Here is a 21,013-nt window from a genome sequence, read left to right on the forward strand (position 1 = left end):
AGGCTGGGCAGAGTTAAAGGAATAAAGCAGGGATTTATTAAAAGGCCTTCAAAGGATTCACCTTGGGCAGTGCAGGAGCCCAGCCATAGCTACACCCAAGATAGACCCCAAGTCAGGAGTTTTCACACTTTTATAAGTTTTGATCCATTTCCATACTGGAGTTAATTGTCCAATTCCAGCTCCAGGTTCTGCAGTCCCATCCTCCCAGGTTCTCTCCTCAATTCTCTGCTGTTTGCACTTTTTGGGGCTGAAGCTGCAGCGGTGTCCTTGGTTGTGGGGCTGGAAAAGGATTGTTTTGCCTAACTAAGCTTTGAAGAGAACTTGCTGACACTTTATATGGAGTTCAGAGTTATATACTAACACAGAACAGAATCTGGAAAATATGAAAGCTAAAACTTAAGGCATCGAAACAACCGACAGTGAAGCGTAGTTAACATCTGTTTAAACGAATTTTATTTCACTTTAAGCCAAACAAAATTTAGTCGAGTAAAAAGTGTAAAAGCATGGGCAGCATCACCATGGATCAAAGTGCTCTCCCTGCTTCTGAGGAAAGGGCAGAAGGTGCCTGTACCTCATAGGTGACACCGCTGTCCGTGCCAGCATCCCAGGGGATCAAATCCTGCACGACTTTCTGCACCCAGCCGCAGTCCTTGGTGCACAGATCCTCGGCAGAGAGCCCCACGTTCCAGTCGGGGCTGGGGCCCAGCATGGTGAGGAAGGACATCAGGTGCCGGTGCCGATCCACGGAGAACTCGGCAGAGGGAGCAGCTCTCCTGCAAATCCGCAGGAAAAGTGTTAATAACTCAACAGGGCTTGCTGCCACACGGAGCTGGGGCCAGCGGGCTCCAGCATCACTCGAGGAGGTTTGCACTTAAATAGGTGACATTTAATAGATAGAGAAATATATTAGATATAGAAATATAATAGGTAATATATCTAATAATAATATATATATTATAAATATATTATTCTATTCTATTCTATTCTATTCTGTTCTATTCTATTCTATTAATTCTAGTCTATTCTATTATTATAATACAAGATATGATATTAATATGTAATATATATAATATATGTATAATATATATAGTATCTAATATACCTATTATATAGAAATATCATAGATATATTAACATAATAGGTATTGAAATATAATAGACATAGAAAGATAATAGGTAATAGATATCATAATAATATCTATAATATGTATATAATTATATTATATATAATATTATCTATGTAATATATATTAATATATAATATACCTATTATATAGAAATATAATAGATATAGAAATACAATAGATATAGGAATACAGAGCTGCAGCAGTGTGCTCATGCATTAGTGGGATAATGATAATTAAAACATCTGTCAAAACACTTGCAAAAACTCGGGCTAAAACAGCAGAGAAAATCTTTGATTGCTGGGTTACTTTTTACCCCCGAGCTAATATGAGTTCTCACGCCAAAAGTCCTTGGAAGTGCCAGTGTAAGAACTCATTAATGGAGTTTTAATGCTCATGGAAGTGAGAGATGGGTGGTCACTGCCAGCCCTGGAGGGCTCAGCCGAGATTTTGGCACAGGATGTGAGAACACCTCTGTCCATGCCTTGGTCAGGAATCCCTGGGGAAGGATGTGCTGGAACACCCCTGCCCTGCCATGCTGCCAGCAGCTCCCACACTGCTGTGCCAATGGCAATGAAATCAGCCCTGATTTTAGAAATAAAATGTATTTATACATTTTATCGAATTTATAAATAAAATTTCTAGATAAAATTTATAAATCTTATTATCTAAAATCACTGGAGGCTTCTGTTCACAGATGAAGGGCTGGAACCCTTCCTGGCATTTTTCTTGTGAGAAACAACAAATGCAGAATTATTAAAAATATTATTTTGATAATTCTGTTCTAAATTCTGGCTTGATGTCAACACAAATTTTCTTCAGCTACAGGACTTGGGTTAACAAGTCAAGTCGAGGTTTTATTGGCTTTTTTTTTTTCAATTTTATGCCAAAGTACAGTGGTTCAGAGCATCTAAAGACCACATTAATTTTAAATGTGAGACATTTTTACAATCTTATTTGTCCTTCTTATTATAGTTAGGTAACCAATAATGCCCATGCATGCATAATAATGCACAGACACTGTTCTACTGCAGTCATAAGGAGTTTATTCTTCCTATAAATGCTTATAAAAATGTGGTATTTATTTGTGGATTTTTTAATGACTCAAAGCACTCTCAGTACATGAAGGAAACCAGAACAGCTCAAAGACAAAGATTTTTTTAGTAGTTATCATGAGGTTTCAAAAGTAAGATATCTAAAAGTTAGAGTGTTTAGTTCCCCTTTAAGAGGCAAGTTAAGAAGAATTCACTCATGTGTAAAATGTTCTGGCCACTTCTGTTCCAGAGTCTTTAGAAGTTGTTTCTTACTGTGTAAATTATCTTACATTGAATTAAAGACTGAGTAGAAGAGTTGCTAAGTATTTGATGTCATTAATCCTGCCTTTCCCAGAAAGAAATGCAAATGACTTTTTTTTTTCCATTAGAGATAGAAGCCTGATTTCAGTTTGTCTAATGCAAAGTCATAAAATAATGAATGACAGTATCAACTTCCCTCAGTGAATGCAGTATCCTGATATATTTGTCAAGCACAGAGCTGTGATTAGTCTTAAAAAGCCTATTAACTGACTCCAAGTAGCTAAAGGATTTACTGCATTACAAGGGTTTCTATGAATTCCCTGTAGGAATTCTGCATTTCAAACAGGGTAAGCAATACACTGTAAAAATAACAGAGAGCTGTGTGTTTGTGTAGCTGATCTTTAGATGGAGAATATGCCCCACATGGACATGGCAAACATAATATTCATCATGATGCTAATAGAAATAAAAATATGTGTGCATTTAAATTATATCTGCATTTAAATTATATCAGTGTTGAAAGTCTGCTAGAGAGCACTTCAGTATGAGATTCACTCTGCCTCCAAGACTTTGGATGAGTTAAATATTATTAAACTTGAGCCTGCCATAAACTTCCAATTCAGAGCACTTTGCCAAAAATCACTTATTTTCTGCTCCTTTGTTAGGGCAGTTAGATAATGTTATGGCCATTGTACTGTATTTTATCCTGTAACAAGTTAAGGTAGAAATTGAAAATTCATAGAGGACAAATGGAGGCTTCTCTTCTCTCTTCTCTTCTCTTCTCTTCTCTTCTCTTCTCTTCTCTTCTCTTCTCTTCTCTTCTCTTCTCTTCTCTTCTCTTCTCTTCTCTTCTCTTCTCTTCTCTTCTCTTCTCTTCTCTTCTCTTCTCTTCTCTTCTCTTCTCTTCTCTTCTCTTCTCTTCTCTTCTCTTCTCTTCTCTTCTCTTCTCTTCTCTTCTCTTCTCTTCTCTTCTCTTCTCTTCTCTTCTCTTCTCTCTCTCCTCTCCTCTCCTCTCCTCTCCTCTCCTCTCCTCTCCTCTCCTCTCCTCTCCTCTTCCTCCACTTCTGTTCACACTTTTTCCAATTGCACACAAAATTGACAAATTCTTGTAAAAGTATGGATAAAGCTTGAACAACAGCTGTTTAATGCTGCCCAACATCCAAAATCCAGCGTCCTTCCTGAGCTGCTGTGATTAAGGGGACATGGGCTGATCTAAGGCACCAGCCATAACTTCTGCCCAGGTGGAGGGATAGGCACAGACTGGGCTTATACAAGAGAAATCTCTGAGGGGTTTTGTAGGCTTTTTAATAATCTGACAAATTTCAGCTGTTTCCAGCATCCACATGAATGACACATTTATGAAGCTGGCTGGAACCTAAATTCTAATTCCTGCATCCCTCAGCAACACATCTGGCTCAAATGCCCCAGGACTGCACTGTGGATCTCCATGAAGGAAACCAGGGCAAAAATGTATTCAGTACACCCCAAACCCAACTTCTTTCATTTTTGTATTATCAACACTTTGGATAAAATAGGAATTAGAATCATCTTTTTTCTCTCTAAGAATTTTAGAAAGTCTTCTTCTGCAACAGGCTGAGTGTGTCTGGTGAAGGAAAGCCTAGGATTAGGATCTCCAGCTATAGGGTTGCCATATACCTAGCAGTGCAAGAAAAAGGTGCTTTCTTTCTTCCCCATTTTTGTGTGTTTGTGGCTTTTAAACTGTATGTTTTTGTTTGTTTCTTCTTTCTTCTTCTTTTTTCTTTTTTTTTTTTTTCCCCACCCTTTTAAGGCTGAAAGAGCACAAACATGATTTTGCTTCACGAGTTTTCTCCCTAAGTGACAACTTAGCTGCTATCACTGCTGGGGGTGGGGGTTAAGGGAGTCTTTGACAAACCAACAGAAAGCTCAGCTTGCTGCAAGACACATTTTTGAGTGTTGAATCAATATTGTTGTGTTTTGCTGAGATCCATGAGAAAGGTAAGAGAGCACACATAAGGAAGGTGGTTGTGAAGAGCTGCTGAATAAAAACAGCAAAAATTATATTTGGCAGAATAAAACTTCGTGGTTTCTTTTGGTTTAATATTTGATTAGCAAAGTAAAAAAAGTGATTAGCAAGTAAAAGATGAAGCAAAAGGCAGAACATATAGTCTTTTTTTTTTTTTTAAGTAATAAGACCATTTACAGGCTTGAGATTTTTACCTCTGTTTGAAATTAAATTCGAATTCAGGCATTATTATAAATTTTATGCAAGGGGGATAAAAATCTGATATACACCATGAACTGAATAACTATATGGAGTGTAAGATTGTTGGAAATAACTTGCACCTCTCCAGATTTTTTCAGAGTTGTCTAAAGGTATAATCACCCTAACCTCATTCTTAGGGTCAGGATCCTAGATTTATTTGAGTGTACCAGGATCTGATCTCACTTGTGGCCAGGATGATGCAGTAGCCTTTTCAGATTGGAAGAAAAAAGTGGAAACAGAGAAACTATTGTAAATCTGATCAGAGGCAGAGGGTTGAAAGCACTGTGACCACATTGCTCCTGCTTTCATCTCAGTGGCCCTCAGGATGGGAAAACACAATTTTATTTTTTTTTTAATTAAATGTTTAGCTGTCTGAAACTGAATATTTTCAGAAATACCAAATGGGCTTTCCATTCTACTTCTAGTAAGCAAAAGTAGCATCCTTCATTTTTTAGAGACTGCATCACATCTACAATTTCCAGGATGAACATTCCTATTTACTAATTTTTGGGACCTTTTGCTGTTGATACAAATAACACTGAGAGCATGGAAACACACTTCACACCCTTGAACTTCCACCAGCAGCACCTACACAACACCTGCTTTATTGAACACACCTTAAATCAGAACACCCTGAAGAGTGAAGTAGCTTAAAAAAAAAGAAAGGAAGGGAATTAAGATCTCAAACTGAATGGAAAAGACTCTTAGAAGTCTGCAACTAACAGAACAAATTAGATGGCATATTTAGATGTTGTATTACTGAGAAAACCATTTAGGAAGTGATGGAAATTACTGTGGACAACGAAGTTTTATGCACAGGGAGCAACACCTGAATGCACACCCAGAATTCCAGGTTGCACAGAAGGAGGGAGAGAATATTTAATTGATTAAATGCAGGGCAGGTTAGCACTTCAGTAATGAGTAATTTAAACGTGTGTACGTCCCAAAAGGGCCAGGGAAAGGAAAGCTACAACAACATGAGCACTGAATCCATGACATTTGATTGACATCCGTACAAAAAGTTGAAAAGCACACTAATATCAAGCTGTTGGTTTCTCTGAGCACCACAACAGAGGAGGTGACAGTAAGAGTTTGGCTATTTTATTTCACGAGGAAAGAATGAAGAAAGACAGAAAACTTCTTATACATTCAGCATTTGGATTGCAAAATCCCCTACATAACAACCTCTTACCTCGCTGTGTGTCAGATTTCGAAATGAGAACGTTGCCCTGCCCAGTTAAAAGGGGTGGATATGGCATTAAATAATGAACTGGGGATTACAACATTACCCCTGGCATTCAAACCACTCATCAGAACAAATGTTGCTCTAAAATATCACTAATCTGAGTGCTTTTAGACTGCATTACAAAAGGAAGGGACTTAGTGCAGGCACGTTAGAGGCATTTTTTATATTGTCCTCTAAGCATGCCTGCATTGCTACTGTAGATAATAATAATATATTTATTCATTAACACAACCACTCTTTGATTTAATGCCTTCATTCATCAAGAGGCATACTTTAATGATGTCATTAACAAATGTGAGCAGGTTTTCTACACTGCAAGAAAACCTCAGGAACCTCAAGTTAGGAGCTTGTGAAAGTGTGGATTTGTGTGTGTGCTCTCTGCAGTTTGTCACAAACAAGGTGTGGTTATGTAATATTTACTCCTGCTTAAAAGAGCTTTGTGTCCTTTCTTAGATTATTTACTGTGCATTTACAATCAAACCATGTTTCAGGAATCACTGGATGGATTCAGGAAATTTCTCTTCGTTTCCCAGGAGCTTTGGGGCTACAAATTGTCTGTCTGGAGTAATTGCAGCTGTGTTTACAGAGGAAATCCCACGGGGGGTTGTAGGAGCAGAGCTGCTTTGTGTCTGCCTCCTTTCTCACCTGGCTGGTCTGCAAACCCTGCCCGGCCTGAGACACTGCAGGGGCAGAGCAGCTCCTCAGCCTGGCACGAGAAAACCATCCCAGCCCAAGGTCTGAGCCTCTCCTCCCCCTTAAAAACATCAGACAAACAGCACAGATCTATTTATGATCTGCTTAGCAATGAGCTCTGATTTGCTACCAACTTTTCTGAGTATTACATGACAGCAAACATCTCCTTTTAACACAAGATACCATGAGGCTATTGATTGGAACACCTAAAAATGTGGATACTCCTTCAAAAGCCTTTAGAGAATTTTAAAGTAATACTGTCCTGCTTCTCAAAACCATTTAATCTGCAAATCTCCTAAGATGGGAAGTGCATTTTGCATTTCCCCAGTCCCAGTGTAACCTCGGAGGATGCCCAGCACCTTAATTAATACAAGGCACATCCCAGTTCATCCAGCATCCCTCTCCATCCAAGCTGCACACGCCCCCGGGTGTCTGCAGATGGCAACTGGAGTAAACCTTTCATTCCCATTTCATGAATGACAAAATGCAAAGGGGCAACAATTAGCAGGTTGAAATTCTGAAAATAGAGTTGTGCTCACTAGAAATTGAGATGGCAAATCATCCCAGTTACCCAGTGAGTACTCACCCAAGAATGGGGAGGCAGGATCAGTGAGTCCACGTGTAATTGCATGGAAATGATGCTGATGTAATTATTCACCATATTATAAAGGGAAATTATTTTGGCTCAAGGAAAGACAGCAGATGGTTGGGAAATAATCATAAAACTGTAACTACCAATGGGAGGAACATGTAGAGAGAGAAAAAAAACAACAAGGGATGACATGTTTGCAGGATGGGATGAGGAAGTTTGATTTAACTGGATGCCCATTAATTTCCATGAACAGTGAGTATAAAGTTCTTAGTTAATTTTTTTCTATGTTTTAATACTCAACTTTTTTCCTTGCCTAGTGACATTTGAATTTTAAGTAGAAAATAAATGGTGACAGAAAATGGAGCTGCCATATGTGCTTGCTCTGACAAAAACATGATCGATATATTTTTTTTTTCTTTTCCAACAAACACATATGTTCTTACCTAGAACTCTTTTTTTCCTTGAGATTGGATTATGAATTTCTTAACGTGGGTGTCAGACCATCTGTCAGACAATGAAGTTTCCCTAGGTCTCAGTAATACCCATTACACTAAAGACAATTCTTTTTTATAAGTATGATGTAGTTTTAGGATTTTGTTTTCAGTCAACACTTAATAAATGTATAGAACTCTGAGTGGCACTCAGCTGACATGGATTCAGCTAACAGGGTACTTCACAACAGCAGGGGAATGGATGCCAAGAGAGGCAGAAATTTGTCATCTTGAGCTGCTAAAACACAACTCAGCACAGTTTTGTCCTGATGGGGAAAAATAAGAGACTGAGTTATTTTCTCATTTAAATGGAGCTCTGTAGAGACACTAAAATACAGCAGCCAAGTTGTGAATGCAGTGTATGTTATTGGGTTCACTCACTCCTCTCAAGTTTCTGAAGTATCAACAAAATGGCAATTCATATGATTAAACATTTTACCTTACATTAATTATCCAAATACACTCACCTTGAGCCCAGTCTCACCCTGTCTCAAATAAAAATGCCTGTTATTCTATATGGATTTAAAAAAAATGTGTTATCACTGAGATGTATCTTCTGAGATTTTTGGGTTTGATGTGACAAATATGTCTACTTTGTGAAAAAAAACCCAGAATTTATATTTAAAGAAACCCTAAAAAACACTAAATAGAATTTACGTTTTCAAGGTGAAAGAAAAAAAAAGTTCAATTTAGGTCCAATTCTTACATGAGAGCTTCCATTTGGAAGTCAAAGCCTTTTAAGAAAAGTGCTTTGATTAGGTTTGCTGATGGATGATCTGTTCATTCAACAAAAACTTCTCCTGCATCAGCTGCCAGGAGTTCGGGACACATCCAAACCTCCCAGAGTCACACAGGTGGGGACAGGACAGCAACAGAGTGAAGGAATGAGTTGCAGCAGGAAGCAATGGTGCAGCACAGGAAATTTTCTGACACTCATTTTCTGCATTAGCCAAATGCAGAGCTGGAGCACTCGGAACTATTTCAAGCTCCAGAGAAATTTCTGTGTTTCTCTTCATGTTATCAAAAGTCACAGCTGACTTTTCCCCTGTAGTTTGGGTTTTTTATATTGGATTGTCCTTTCTGCATTACTGTTTCTGATTAGATTGGGGGTTAGGATTCTATTTTTGACAATATTAAACTCCACTGGATGAATCCCAGTTATCTATAAAATCATAAAAGGAGAAAATAGCTGAGCCAGACACATCATTGTGTTGCCATAGAAACAAGAGACTCTGTCTGGCCTCCTCATTCCTGTCGTTTTGTACACAAAGCCTCCAAACTTTGAAAATGTTTCCTGGTACCATAGTGTCATTTTGGGGAAGGAAACTTAATTTCCAGCAGGATTGACAGATATTGGCTCTTACCCCATTTTAGGGTGGACAGCACAATGTGACAGTGGGACATGACAAGAGAGATAAGGATTCCTGGGGGAAAAAAGACCCTCCAGAGATTTACAGAAATAAAAAGTAAAGACACAGGCTCTAATGGCACCATTGAAACAAAATATTGCCTTGCAAGAATAAAAATATAAATGCTTTATAGGGCAACATATCTGGAGGAAAGCAGCAGAAATCTTTGCAGGCCATTATATTAAATTCCTTGGATGCATATCACGAAACAAAAAAGTTAATATGACTTTTAATGCTCCAATTGTGCATCCTCATTCATAAAAGATGACATTAGAAAGATCAGAGCTACCAGAACATGATATTTTCATTTTTTCTTGACGTATCTTTTCTTGGGATTGGGTACCATAGAATGACTAGAAAGTTCTGGGAGTATTTATTGTTGCTTCCAAAGCTTATGTTTAACTAGATCTACTAAAAATCCGAAGCCAGAAGTATTATTTTTTAAAGATTGCACTCCTGTTCCCTTCTGAGGAGTTGACTGTGAAACATGAGTTTTTAAAAGACAAAAAGTTTTCATCATCACTGCACAACACCCAGTGAGGAAGCATTTTTGCCACACAGCTATGGCAAAAGATCTCATCCAAAAACTGAGCACATCAATCTGAACAAGACTTTTACTTCAGCTGAAGTACATTTTTTTCTTTTATATAGAATGTATTTTTCCTCAAATAAATGGCTTATTTATGCATTTGTTATATTCCCTGAGAATGCTTTTACTTTAAAGAAGTTAGGTTGAGAAAATCAGCTTGAGTTTAACCTTTTTTTTTTTCAGTTTAAGGGCTTCAAGAAGGTCTTGTTTTAACTTGTAATTGATGTAAGGAAAACATCATCATTGTGATAAAGAATGAGGTTTTCACATTAACATCTCTTTATGTATTATATAAATTCAGGTCCTGATTAGGTTTTTCAAGGATAATTCTGCCAGCTGTGATATAAGGTTCAAATGCCAATTCACATGTGCTGCTTTCCTCCACTTCTTCCTGTAGTTTCACCAAAATATCTCACTTTCAAATATTAGAAATTGTTTTTCATTCCCAAAAGCTTCAATCCAAAAATGTCTCTCGAGCTCTGCATTCTGATTTAGTCTCACTGCATTCCTTGGGATTTCACTGTGGCCTCTGCAGAATCTGTGCTCATCCACTCGTGGCATCTCAGATAAGGTCAGCTTCTGAAGGAATGATGAGCTACCAGATGTCACCAAGCAATCCCAGGAACCCTGAGATTTCTGTGCATTCCTTAAACTTGGTCAGATCTGGAGGAGTTTTTCAACTCATTGATTGTCAAGTCATTTTTCCAAAGGATGGCAACACAAAACCTCAATCAATAAACAGCTATTAGAACATTCTAAACACAAGTCAAACATTGTATTTTCCTCCAGCTTGGCATGAAAATTTCAATCTGCATACTTAGCATGCAGGGCTTTAGGTTTAGACAAGACATATCTCACACAAAATCTTTTTAAAATATTCCCAGAGTGCCTGTTGAAGGGAAAATATGGCCCATACAATACAGCATTACAACTTTTATTATAACAGCAGAGCTGGAGCTGGAGAGAGCCACTTAGGGAATTTAAAAAATACTTTCAAGCATCTCAATATTTAAATCAACTCATCTGTCAAGAGAAAAGCACATCATAACTCTTCAGGGAAAAAAAAAAAAAAAAAGGTATTTTCTTTTAGGATAACATAAATCCAATGAGGTGTCAAATATAAGCACATTTCACTGGTTACAATGGCGAGGCACTGAGGAGGAATTTGCAGCTCAGACAATTCATCAGCCTCGTTCCAATTCTCCACACTGGGCTGCCAGCACTTGCATTTCCTTTTCCTTTGCCTTGCTCCTGCTGGCTTGTTATCAGTGACATGGGCTTGTGCAAATGTCATTATTCCTTTGCTGGAAGTTTTGCTGCCCTGGATGCAGCTGCTGTTGATGGGAATTTTTGTGAATTCAGGGGAGGTCAGGCACAGTGATGATGCTGCTGTAATGGGCAGTGACTGGATTGGGGATTTTGGCTGAATTCCCAGCCATGTGCCAAATAATGTTCACATCACTCTGGTTAGAGACTTTTTGCTGCTGCAAGCTATTAGCTGCAATTAACAACACAAGATATTTTTGCCCCCAGGAAGCCCTAAAAGTTCATTAAAGTTCGCTTCAGGCAATAGATGGGTTCTACCCTAGCACTGAATTTATATTTTAGCTTTAAATCAGTTTTTCTTTTTGAACTGTTCATGCTGTCCACTTTACTTTAGAGAGTGATGCTGATACTTTTATACCAAGAGTTAACACTCATTTTTTTAATTCAAAAGTACTCCAAGGTAATTCAACCACAGGCAACCACAAGGTGTTCAATGGGTTAAATGCAGCTATGGAAAGATATAAAAACTTGAAAGGCAAGAAAATGCACAAACTTTACTATTTTAAAAGTATAGAGGAAGTGGAAACGAGATTAATGCAGTATTCACCTAGGAAAAAATGTCTAAGAAGAAGCATGAAAAACAAGCATTATAAGGAATATAAGAAGGAGCAATAATTAATAATGTTCCTTGTTTTTATATAACCCTCTGCTCACTCTTAGTCACACAAGAAAAAATTATCCATGTGTGATTTATTTTTCAAATCATTAGTGGAACAGTGTTTATAATCAATTTGTATAACCAAATATTAATGACATCCAGTGCAGAGATGATTAAAGGACTATGATATGAGCTTTTCTTATCCCTTTGGAGACAATAACAAATGCAATTTAGATAATGCCCGTTACAGCTGCTTAATTGCAGTTCATGTGTATTTTGCCTTTCTGAAATGCCATTTAAACCCAAACACAAGTGTGCATGTTCAAATGTGAGTTTTTGTTGGTTTTTCAAATCTCAGTTGGGCAGTCTGAGAACTTGATTAATTGAGCAACTGAATAATTTACTCATTTCTGTTGTACATTTTTATAAATTACATTCTGATACCAACATCACCTATTTATGGGCAGCTATTTATTTATTGCTTGGCAAGCCAGGAAATAATTTCTTCACTCTTAATGGGACAGCACAAGGCTTCCATCAACTGAAAACAAACAACCAACCTCAGAATTTACTCACCTAATGCAAAACTAAACTTTTGTGAGTTCATAATATTTTAAAATAAATAAAGGGACAATTTCACATATTTCAACTGGATGGATAGGAACTGGTAGAAATTTTCCAATGAATTTTCATTTGCAAGCTCTGAGGAATTTGATGTGGTACTTGTGGATAGTTCTATCAATCCTTAATAAGACATTCTAGGAAGACTAATTCCCAGAATTAACTTACATTAATTCTGACATTCTCAGGTCTCCAGTTTGCAGGGTTCTGGGTATTTCATTATTTTTCATCTCTCTGTTATCAAAGCTGAAAGGTGCATTGATTTGAATCTTCCCCTCTTAATGCTGATTAAAATTTATTTATAACAAGTAAATGATGTCTCAAAATTAAAACATGATACAAGGGAATAAGCAGCTCAGTTTCACCAAAATCTGAGGCAACAATTAAACAGGGAGATAAAAAAAATCTTTTTTTTTCCTCCAGTAAAATCACTGATCAAGGCCACAAATCCACTCTGTACATCTGTTTCTTTTCCCTCCAACAGTGTCCACATTAATCTCTCCAGAACAAATCACTCCAAATGTAGGTAGAACAACAAGGTACTGACTTTGATTTCAGCCTACAAATTTATTTTTTTAATATAGATCTTATTAAAAGGAAAATGCCAGCTTTAGTTGTGGTTTATATGCAGGCATTTAATCCACATATACAGCTTGGAGAGAAATAGATAATTCACACAGATGAATTGGTAAATTACTTTCTCAAATTCGGCAGACAGACAGATACACAGATCAATTACCTAAATCCTGAAAAATAAGATTAATTCTATCAGATTTTCTGAAAATTTAAAAAATATTCCTCAAATCACAAATTTATTTCATAGGACATCACAAAAAGAAATGTCTACTTGAAACTTTGATTCTGAAGAACTATTCCATTTAGTTTTAATTTAATGTCAATGTTGTGATTTTCTCCAATTTTCAGTAGAGAAAAATGAAGCAAATATGAGAAAATAGATTTCAACTAGATGTAAGTAAATTATAATTTACTTTAAAAGCATGTCCTTGGTTGAACAGCAGCTTTGTGGGTTTTAAGTTGAATGCAATAAATAACAGCCCAAAAAAAAGGGACACAAATCTAAGTGTTTTCCTTTCAAATTTACCTAATTCATGCATTCTGTTTTAAGTACTGTAAAGGAGTTTAGAAGGAAAAATAAAGTGGAAATAGAGCAAAACATTTCTGTTCTCCAGGAACAGAACGTGGGGCTGTTGGTTGTGTTTTTATGCATCTGGTAATGTTAACTAACAGCTATTTTATTATGTAAGCACCTCAGGAACTGAATTAGGTTACAGCACAATGAATTGAGCTGCTTATCCAAGAAGAATAAGATGAGGAGAAGGAGTTATTTTATTTTATTTCATTTCAGAAGACAGTAACTCTGAGCTAGGACATTCTCTATGTAACAGCATCACATCATTGAGTGATCTAAATGTGGAGCCTGTTTTAAGGAAGAAAAGTTGTATGGGCACAGGACCAGCAGCAAATTACAGTGAAGTAAGGAAAAAACCCAGCAAAAGTTAAAAACTTATGTAAAATAAAAGTAAAGTGAGAAGGAAACCAGCACAGAAAGCCCAAAAATACACATCTGTGGCTGGGCTTTCAACTGCCAAATGCTGTAATGGCAACATTGATCAGAGCAAACCCACTGCAGCATCAAAACATACACCAAACATTCTTTGTCAAATGGTGACAGAAGAATTCTGGAAGATTGAAAGTGTTTTGATTCAAGAATAAAGGAAGGAAAATGCAGCTATGTCAGCATTTTTCCCTCTAGCTTGTATCTGTCAACTCAAACTTATTTTGGATCAGAAGAGTTTTTTCCATCAATTTTCTAGAGTTTTCTCTTTGATTTCTGGAACAGTTTAAGTCACGTTACCCATAACAATGCTAAAAACCCCATACTTAGGAACTGCTGTCCCATCTCCTGATGTCCTCCATGCAAGCCAGGAAAAACAGCCCTAACATCCTCGTGGTCAGAGAAATGACATCACAGGTATGCAAAACTTGAAAGGGAAAGAGGTGGAAGGGATAATTTTAGGGGATGATGAGGTAACCATACTAATTTACAAACTTTGGACTAAATCCTTCCATCCATAGGAATTATAAAGGACTATTAAAAGTAAGGACTACTACTAATAAAGGACTGATTATAAAGGACTTTTCTGCTAAGCTTCACAAGTTCTTACTGGAGAGTTCTCAAGTAATCTTGAAATAAATGGAAAAGAGCTGCTTAAATGGGTGAGGAAAAGTCAGATTTGGGCACAGCCCTGGGGCCCTGGGAAACCACAGGACCATGATACCCCCACAGGAGAGGTGGAATGGAAACAGGAGGGACAGCAGGGAAGGAAAGGACAGGGCTCTAAACTCCAGGTAGTTCAGAACTATAGCAAAGAAAAACACATTTCACTTCAAGGTACGTTGGTTGTAAGTAAGAATGGACTGAGGCAATCAAAAATGTTGGAAAGAAGAAGAGATTTTGCATGAAAAAAAAAAGTGAGAGAGAAGTGAGAAAATTCTTGTGTACACTTCATAAAAGCTAACCTCTTTATATGTCAAGTACTCTCACCATGCTGTTTACCAAGATAAAATACCTCGAATTTTTGCATTGAAATAAATTTTCTATAGGTTGACCTACTAAACTTTAAATGTACATACTGGAGAATCATTTCCATCCTATGTGGGATCTGTGTTTGTATTTATCAGTGGAAGGCTGTACACGTGCACGGAATTTCAGATTCCACAGTGCTGCAGAGGGCTACAGGCTTCCCTGGTTTACAGGGAGTATAAAAAAGTGATTAGACACAAGAATTACAATTTAAATAGAATACAATTCAAATGCAATACAATTCCTTTTGTGTCCAGACTTGAAATAAAAGGAATAAAAGTATATTAAAAAAAAAAAAAAAAAAGAACAAAACATGGAATATATTTGGGAAAGAGAATTAGAGATAAAATTTTAAAAAATTTTAAAAGCTCCCAGTGAATTTGATGCATATTAATTTTAAAAGTCTTGCCTTCTTTATCCCACATTTTTCTGTCATGGTTTGTTTATTTTCCAGGTGCCAGATATGCAGATTTGCACACCAGTGGTACTATCTGGTTTTGATGTATTTTATCCTCCATACTGCCAAAGGCCAATGATTTGCAGCTGGGTATGAAAATAAAATTTGAGTCAGCCTCAAACGTGGCCGTGAGGAAGGGGAGCAATGAGCTGTGCACTTGTTTACCCAAGAAAGATAAGAAAAACGACTTTGATTTGACAGAGTGCTGGAGCCTGATACCAGTGTGCTCAGGAAAGAATGCACTCCCTGTGAGTATTTTAAAGTCAGAATTTCAGACACATGACTCGGTGACTCAAACATGAGCAACAGCACAATGTTTAATTACTCAGTCTGGCACTCATCCTTCTCATGCTACCACTGATGCTCTTTCACTCAGGAACCACAAAATTGCTTCACAAATATCACCCGAAGCTGTCTCCTGTATGGAAAAACTCAGGAGAGTTTTCTGCACACTGGTGCCCTGAATTAAGCAACTGAATCAAGGATAACAAAGATGAGTGAGAGGAAGCAAAATAAAGATGGAGAACAGCACCAAAGAGCAGGCACACTGAGGAGAGGATGCACAAAGAGCAGGCAGTGGAGTCTGGCAGGATGGTGTTTCCACATTATGTCACACTGGGACACGACATGGAATCATGAGGTAAACTTTGAAGTGAGAGCAGGCTGAATTTTCCAACTTTTCACACTACATGCCTCTATAAAAAAATATTATTATGCATTTTATAATTGTTGTGAAGCACAATTGGGAGGGTTTTTATGCTGTGCTTATCATGGCACATTGTAATGCCACTTTGGCACTATTATCACACCCTATTATCCATGACACACATAAGTAAGGATTATGCAAAAAATAAAATATTCATGACTTTTAGTCGATTCTTGATTAGTAAGATGGTTGTGCTGTGTATAATAATAGAAAAAATATTTATTCTGAGGAGTCATTATCCAATACTTGCATAGCTCTAATCTAAATTCCAAGAAGGACAATCCACTATAGAAAATCTGAAATCAACCACAATTAAAGGCTATTGAAAATTTTGCCTTCTTGTGAAGCCTAGATCATATTTTTAAGTGGAATAAAAAAGTAGGACACCATGTCAAAATATAATAAAAAAATATTGTTTAAAAAGCCAAAAATCAAACACTACCTGTAAAGTAAAGGGTTAGGGGAACCTCTGCAGACCATTTGAAAGGAAAAATACCAAGATTTATTCTTTTTGATGTTACTGAAAGGTGAGAACTGCCATAGAGAAAAGGTAAGAACTGACTGGAAAAACATATGGAGGATGTTGCAAAAACATTCACAGGCACGTCTGTGAAAGCATATGCCTTAGAAAGCAGCTGAAGTTGTTCACACTCAGATTTTCGTGAAGTTTCTTGGGACTGTATAAAATTAGGAATTGTGCTCGGGGCAGCACACTTTAATTAGCATTAATTGTGATGTAATATTCAAGATGATGTATTGAGACTTTGGAGCAGGAGATCCTCTCTCCTTTTTTTCTGTGAACAAAACACAAACCTGCTCTATGCCAAAGCCTCCCAGGCAGCCCCAGCAGCCAGTTCCAGGTGGCACTGTTCACTTTGGGAACAGAAACATCAGACACAGGTGTTGCTTTAGGACTGAAGTTGGAGTGAAAAAATAAATGGCTTGTTTCAGATCGAGAACACAGCAGAACAATGGAAAAGTTTCCATTTTAAAGGCTTAATTTGGAGTGAATGGAAAGAAGGCAGCAAGGGAAAAAGTGCTATCCACAGCTGCTACAGGGCAAACAGCACCAAAGCCAAATCCTGGGAACTTCAGGACAAGACCATAAATAAGGAATTTATTTAAGCCATTAATTGAAGCCATTGCTGTGACTTTCTCCATGACACAGACCAAAAAAAGCCCAACCTGCAGTTCCTGTGCAGAGCCTGCAACCCTGGCTCAGGGTTAAAATATATTCCAGTGATGGAAAATCTGATGCTCAGGTAAGCTGCTCTCAAGGTTGCTAAAGTCTTTTCCCAAACCATTTCCTTGGCATGAATTTCTTTAGCTTCCATGCTAGGAGGGATTTCATACTTTGATACTTTGGTGTTGGCTTTCTTTTTTCATTTGTTTGTTGGGTTGTGGTTTTTTTCCTAGATTAAAGAGGGATCAGCTATCAGAAATCTTTTCACTATTTAAGCTGAGTTCACCTCCTAACCTCATTTTTTTTTCTTTTTTTTGCAGAGGGAAAAGGGATAAAGTGAATAGCTTAAATCCTAAGCTGCTTAAGAGTTTCTAAGCCCCTTTAGGGTAGGGGATGTTTTCTAAAAATCTTTTGCCGGTTTGTTGCTTTGTTTTGTTTTTTTTAACTAACCTTCAAGTTTTCACTTACCTTCTGAAACAGAGGTGACAAAATCAGGCACAGTGCTTCACTCACTGCTTCCAGGAAATAGGAAACAGGACTATTTTTCTGTATAGTCTTGCAGTAAACTAATTGCCCTGCTTCTCCATGGATTTAATTTCCTGTCAGCTCAGATCCCTTTTACTGTGTTCTCATCTTTACTCACTCCTTGTAGGTCTCACTCATTTGGGCTTGGATAATGAGCATGAACTTTGGGCCGAGTGTAGATAAATTATCCAGGAACCACCACCCCTGCTCTGACACCTCCCCTGAAGGGCCACCAGGAAATTCAAGAGCACCCTGAAAAAGGAGTTTTCTCCTCTTTTCTGCTCAGTGCTGGAAAACCCAGAGTCAGGATCCTGGGAAGCAAAGGACAGGATGCCAAAAAATGCTGCAGTTACATGCAGAGCAGTATAACATATTTGAGAGCACTGAATAAACATCACTGTCTGTGTGTGGGAGGCACAAACTCCATGGGATAGTCCTGCTGCCACTGTAGCCAACCAAAGCCTGTTAAAAATGAAGGGATGCTAAAGAGGAAAGAAAGAGAGAAGCAGATGTGGGGGGAAAAAAATCGTAAAACAACAACAAAACAATGAAACAAAACAACCACACACCACCATTAAAAAAATTAAAAAAAATTAAAAGGTTGAAAAACTCATCAAACTCATCTATCAACAAATGTTTAGGTTATTTATTTACCCAACACAAGGCTCTTGAGACAGACAATGCCCTACTTACTTACACATTCAGAGGTTGCCAGGCTGGCCACTGTGCCTTGGCCTTGATGACTGTCAGAACCTCATCACTCTGTGAAAAGAGACAAAGGACATTTTTACCATGAGAGAAATAGGTTTTACAGCAGAAAAAAAAGTGCAAAGCACGAGACCAAACTCCAGCAGCAGTTTGCAGATGATGGTGGATTGGCATCATGAGCTGAGGGAAAGCTTCCACCAGGAATTCTCCAGCTTGATACAAAGCAAGGATAGAAAAATTGCTCTTAATACATGAAAGATCTACAGCTAAAAACCAAAGGCTGCTGCTCTGGGCAGCCTAGCACACACTGTGAGTGTGTATAATCTGTTATTTATTATCCTTGTGTATGGAAGGCTCCAAAGGCTCCATGGTGGATGCACTGCACTGGCAGCACATTCTCTTTGCTCTCCATTTCTGCATGTGAAAATCAAAGGGTGAAATGCAGCAGCCATCTGGGGAAGCCCACAAAGCACTGCACAAAGATTATTTCCTAAAGTCTGTTGTAATCCTTGCATCAGCACTTTTAACTTTATATTGCTCCAATAAACTTGGGACAAAGGCAGGAGACCATTAACAAGGCTCAGATGCCCAAAAGACATTTATCACACTTCTTTAGAAGCATTTTCCCCATCTCCCTTAGGATTGCACACCAGTAATTCACCTGGAGGGACACAAAGTTCACAATTCACTCCCCTGATTTCGACTGTCTTTTAAAAATATTTCCCAATTAGACCAAGAAACCCACTTGCTGTATTAGCAGTAATTGGCACTTCCAGCAGAGCTGACCTTTCAGTTTAGTGAGAACATTGCCATTTCTTGCAATAGTTCTGACACCCCAGACTGGCCCTAGTCCATGCACACCCCAGTTCAAAGAAAACAGATTCCACTGGTTGTTTCTGCCACTCTCAATATTTTCTGAGTCCCTCTTTTTACCAAAGCAAGAGCGTTAAGAGCCCTCTCTGTGACACAGGAGCTTTCAGCCTCAGGAATAGAAATGTGACATGACCTCTCCCTTAGCCCGAGTGGATGGAAAAGCCACTCTTTGGAAATCACTTTTATAAATGCAGACGCCTGGAAAAAATCCTGTACTACATGAAGTGTCCTGAGCAAAGATGGCAAGTAAGTATAAAGAAATTTTACCAAGCCCCCACGCTACTGATACAGGTGGAAAAAAGAGAATTTTGTGATGGCAGGGAGCAATGAAACAGCAGGCAGCTCCTCAGGGTGTCAGGCACACCCTGGGTGAGCCCAACACTCCCTGCCAGCCTGGTCTGTGCAGGAGAGATTCATCACATCCAGTGCTGGATTTTAGAAACCTGGGGTTTTTCAGTTTTTTGTGGTTTTTGGTAATGAACCTCTGGAGAACACTGCTTTTGACCTGAGGCTTTAGAGAAGACTTCCACATTTGAGTGATGGAGTTAAAATCACGGGTGTGTAGGTAAATAGAAGTGTGTGATTTCACATGGTGAAGGGTTTAAAATCTGAGATTTCTATAACATAGTAATAAGTATGAAGCAAAATGAAAGATTTTGGGTCTTTTTTTTGGTGTTCATCTTTTTTCTTCATGGTTTCAAGTAATAGTTTTTGGTTAGACAGTTAGGGTCACACTGAGGATCATGAGAAGTTAGTTATTGAGTTAAAAGAATAAATAATATAAGCTTTATTTCTTTATTAGACTGTTTAGCTTTAAGAGACTTTATAACAGCTGGAATTGTTTTTATTCGGCTCACTTCTAGCAGGTGGCTAGAAGTGTTACTGAATGCTTTATACTTTTTAATAAGATTTAATAAACAATTAAACTTAAACAAAAGAAAATCCGTTTCCTTGGTGTATTTTTTCATTTTAGTTTTAAGTGAAAACAAAAGAAACTAAACCAAACTATAAATTAAATAGTATAAAAACACTCATCACTGTTACAATCCAGGTTCATCCAGGGCAGCATTCTTCTCACCTGCACGCTTTCAGAAGAGACAGTTTTGCACTCAAAGTGGCTTAAAAAGTAACTGATTAAATGAATTAAGTTAAAGGTTTGAAGTTAAAAGATATTGTCTGTCTCTGCAAACAACAACATTGTCTTTAATTTTTAATTTTTCTTGTCTCAATATCCTAAAACTTTCCAGCCAGGCAAATCTTCTTGCCTTGAGAAGAGATTTGCATTCAGAATTATTAACTCTGCATTTTACATCCCAACGAAAGTCTGTCATGAGCATAGATGGGTACATTTATTAAAGTAATGCACTGCTTATCTAATAGCAGGCAGTAATTATGTCACTGCTATCAAAATCAGTCATGTCTGAAAGCATTTCAACACGTGCTATTCGAATTAAAAATTAACACCAGGAGTAGACAAGCAATGACTGCCAGCTCAGCACGAAGTGCAGAGGGGAGGAAATCAGGAACAGTGGATGGGGCACTCAGACATCCCTGAAATCTTAAGGCAGGTGGAAATTCAGATACAAGCACTGAATTCAGGGACACCTCCTGAATCAAAATTAAAAAAAAAAAAAAAGAAAAAAAAAAAAAGAAAACAAACTGAAAAATTGCAGAATCTGGTGTTCTGTTGAGGCTGGAATGAAAATACACATTTTTCCTACCTAGAGC

General features: G+C 37.7%; 1 protein-coding gene across 1 annotated transcript in view; it reads right to left on the minus strand.

Annotated features, from left to right (window-relative positions):
- The window catches only part of SPON1 (spondin 1), a 171,566-nt gene that overhangs the window by 7,585 nt on the left and 142,968 nt on the right, over window positions 1-21,013 (minus strand). The window contains exons 7-8 of the mRNA XM_014882502.2: window positions 18,402-18,466; window positions 572-773 (exon numbers count right to left, since the gene is read on the minus strand). Coding sequence (XP_014737988.1) covers window positions 572-773; window positions 18,402-18,466 — 267 coding nt within the window. The remainder of the gene's footprint in view (window positions 1-571; window positions 774-18,401; window positions 18,467-21,013) is intronic.

The sequence above is a fragment of the Sturnus vulgaris genome, chromosome 18 (genome assembly GCF_052056855.1).
Source record: "Sturnus vulgaris isolate bStuVul1 chromosome 18, bStuVul1.hap1, whole genome shotgun sequence".
Lineage (NCBI taxonomy): Eukaryota > Metazoa > Chordata > Aves > Passeriformes > Sturnidae > Sturnus > Sturnus vulgaris.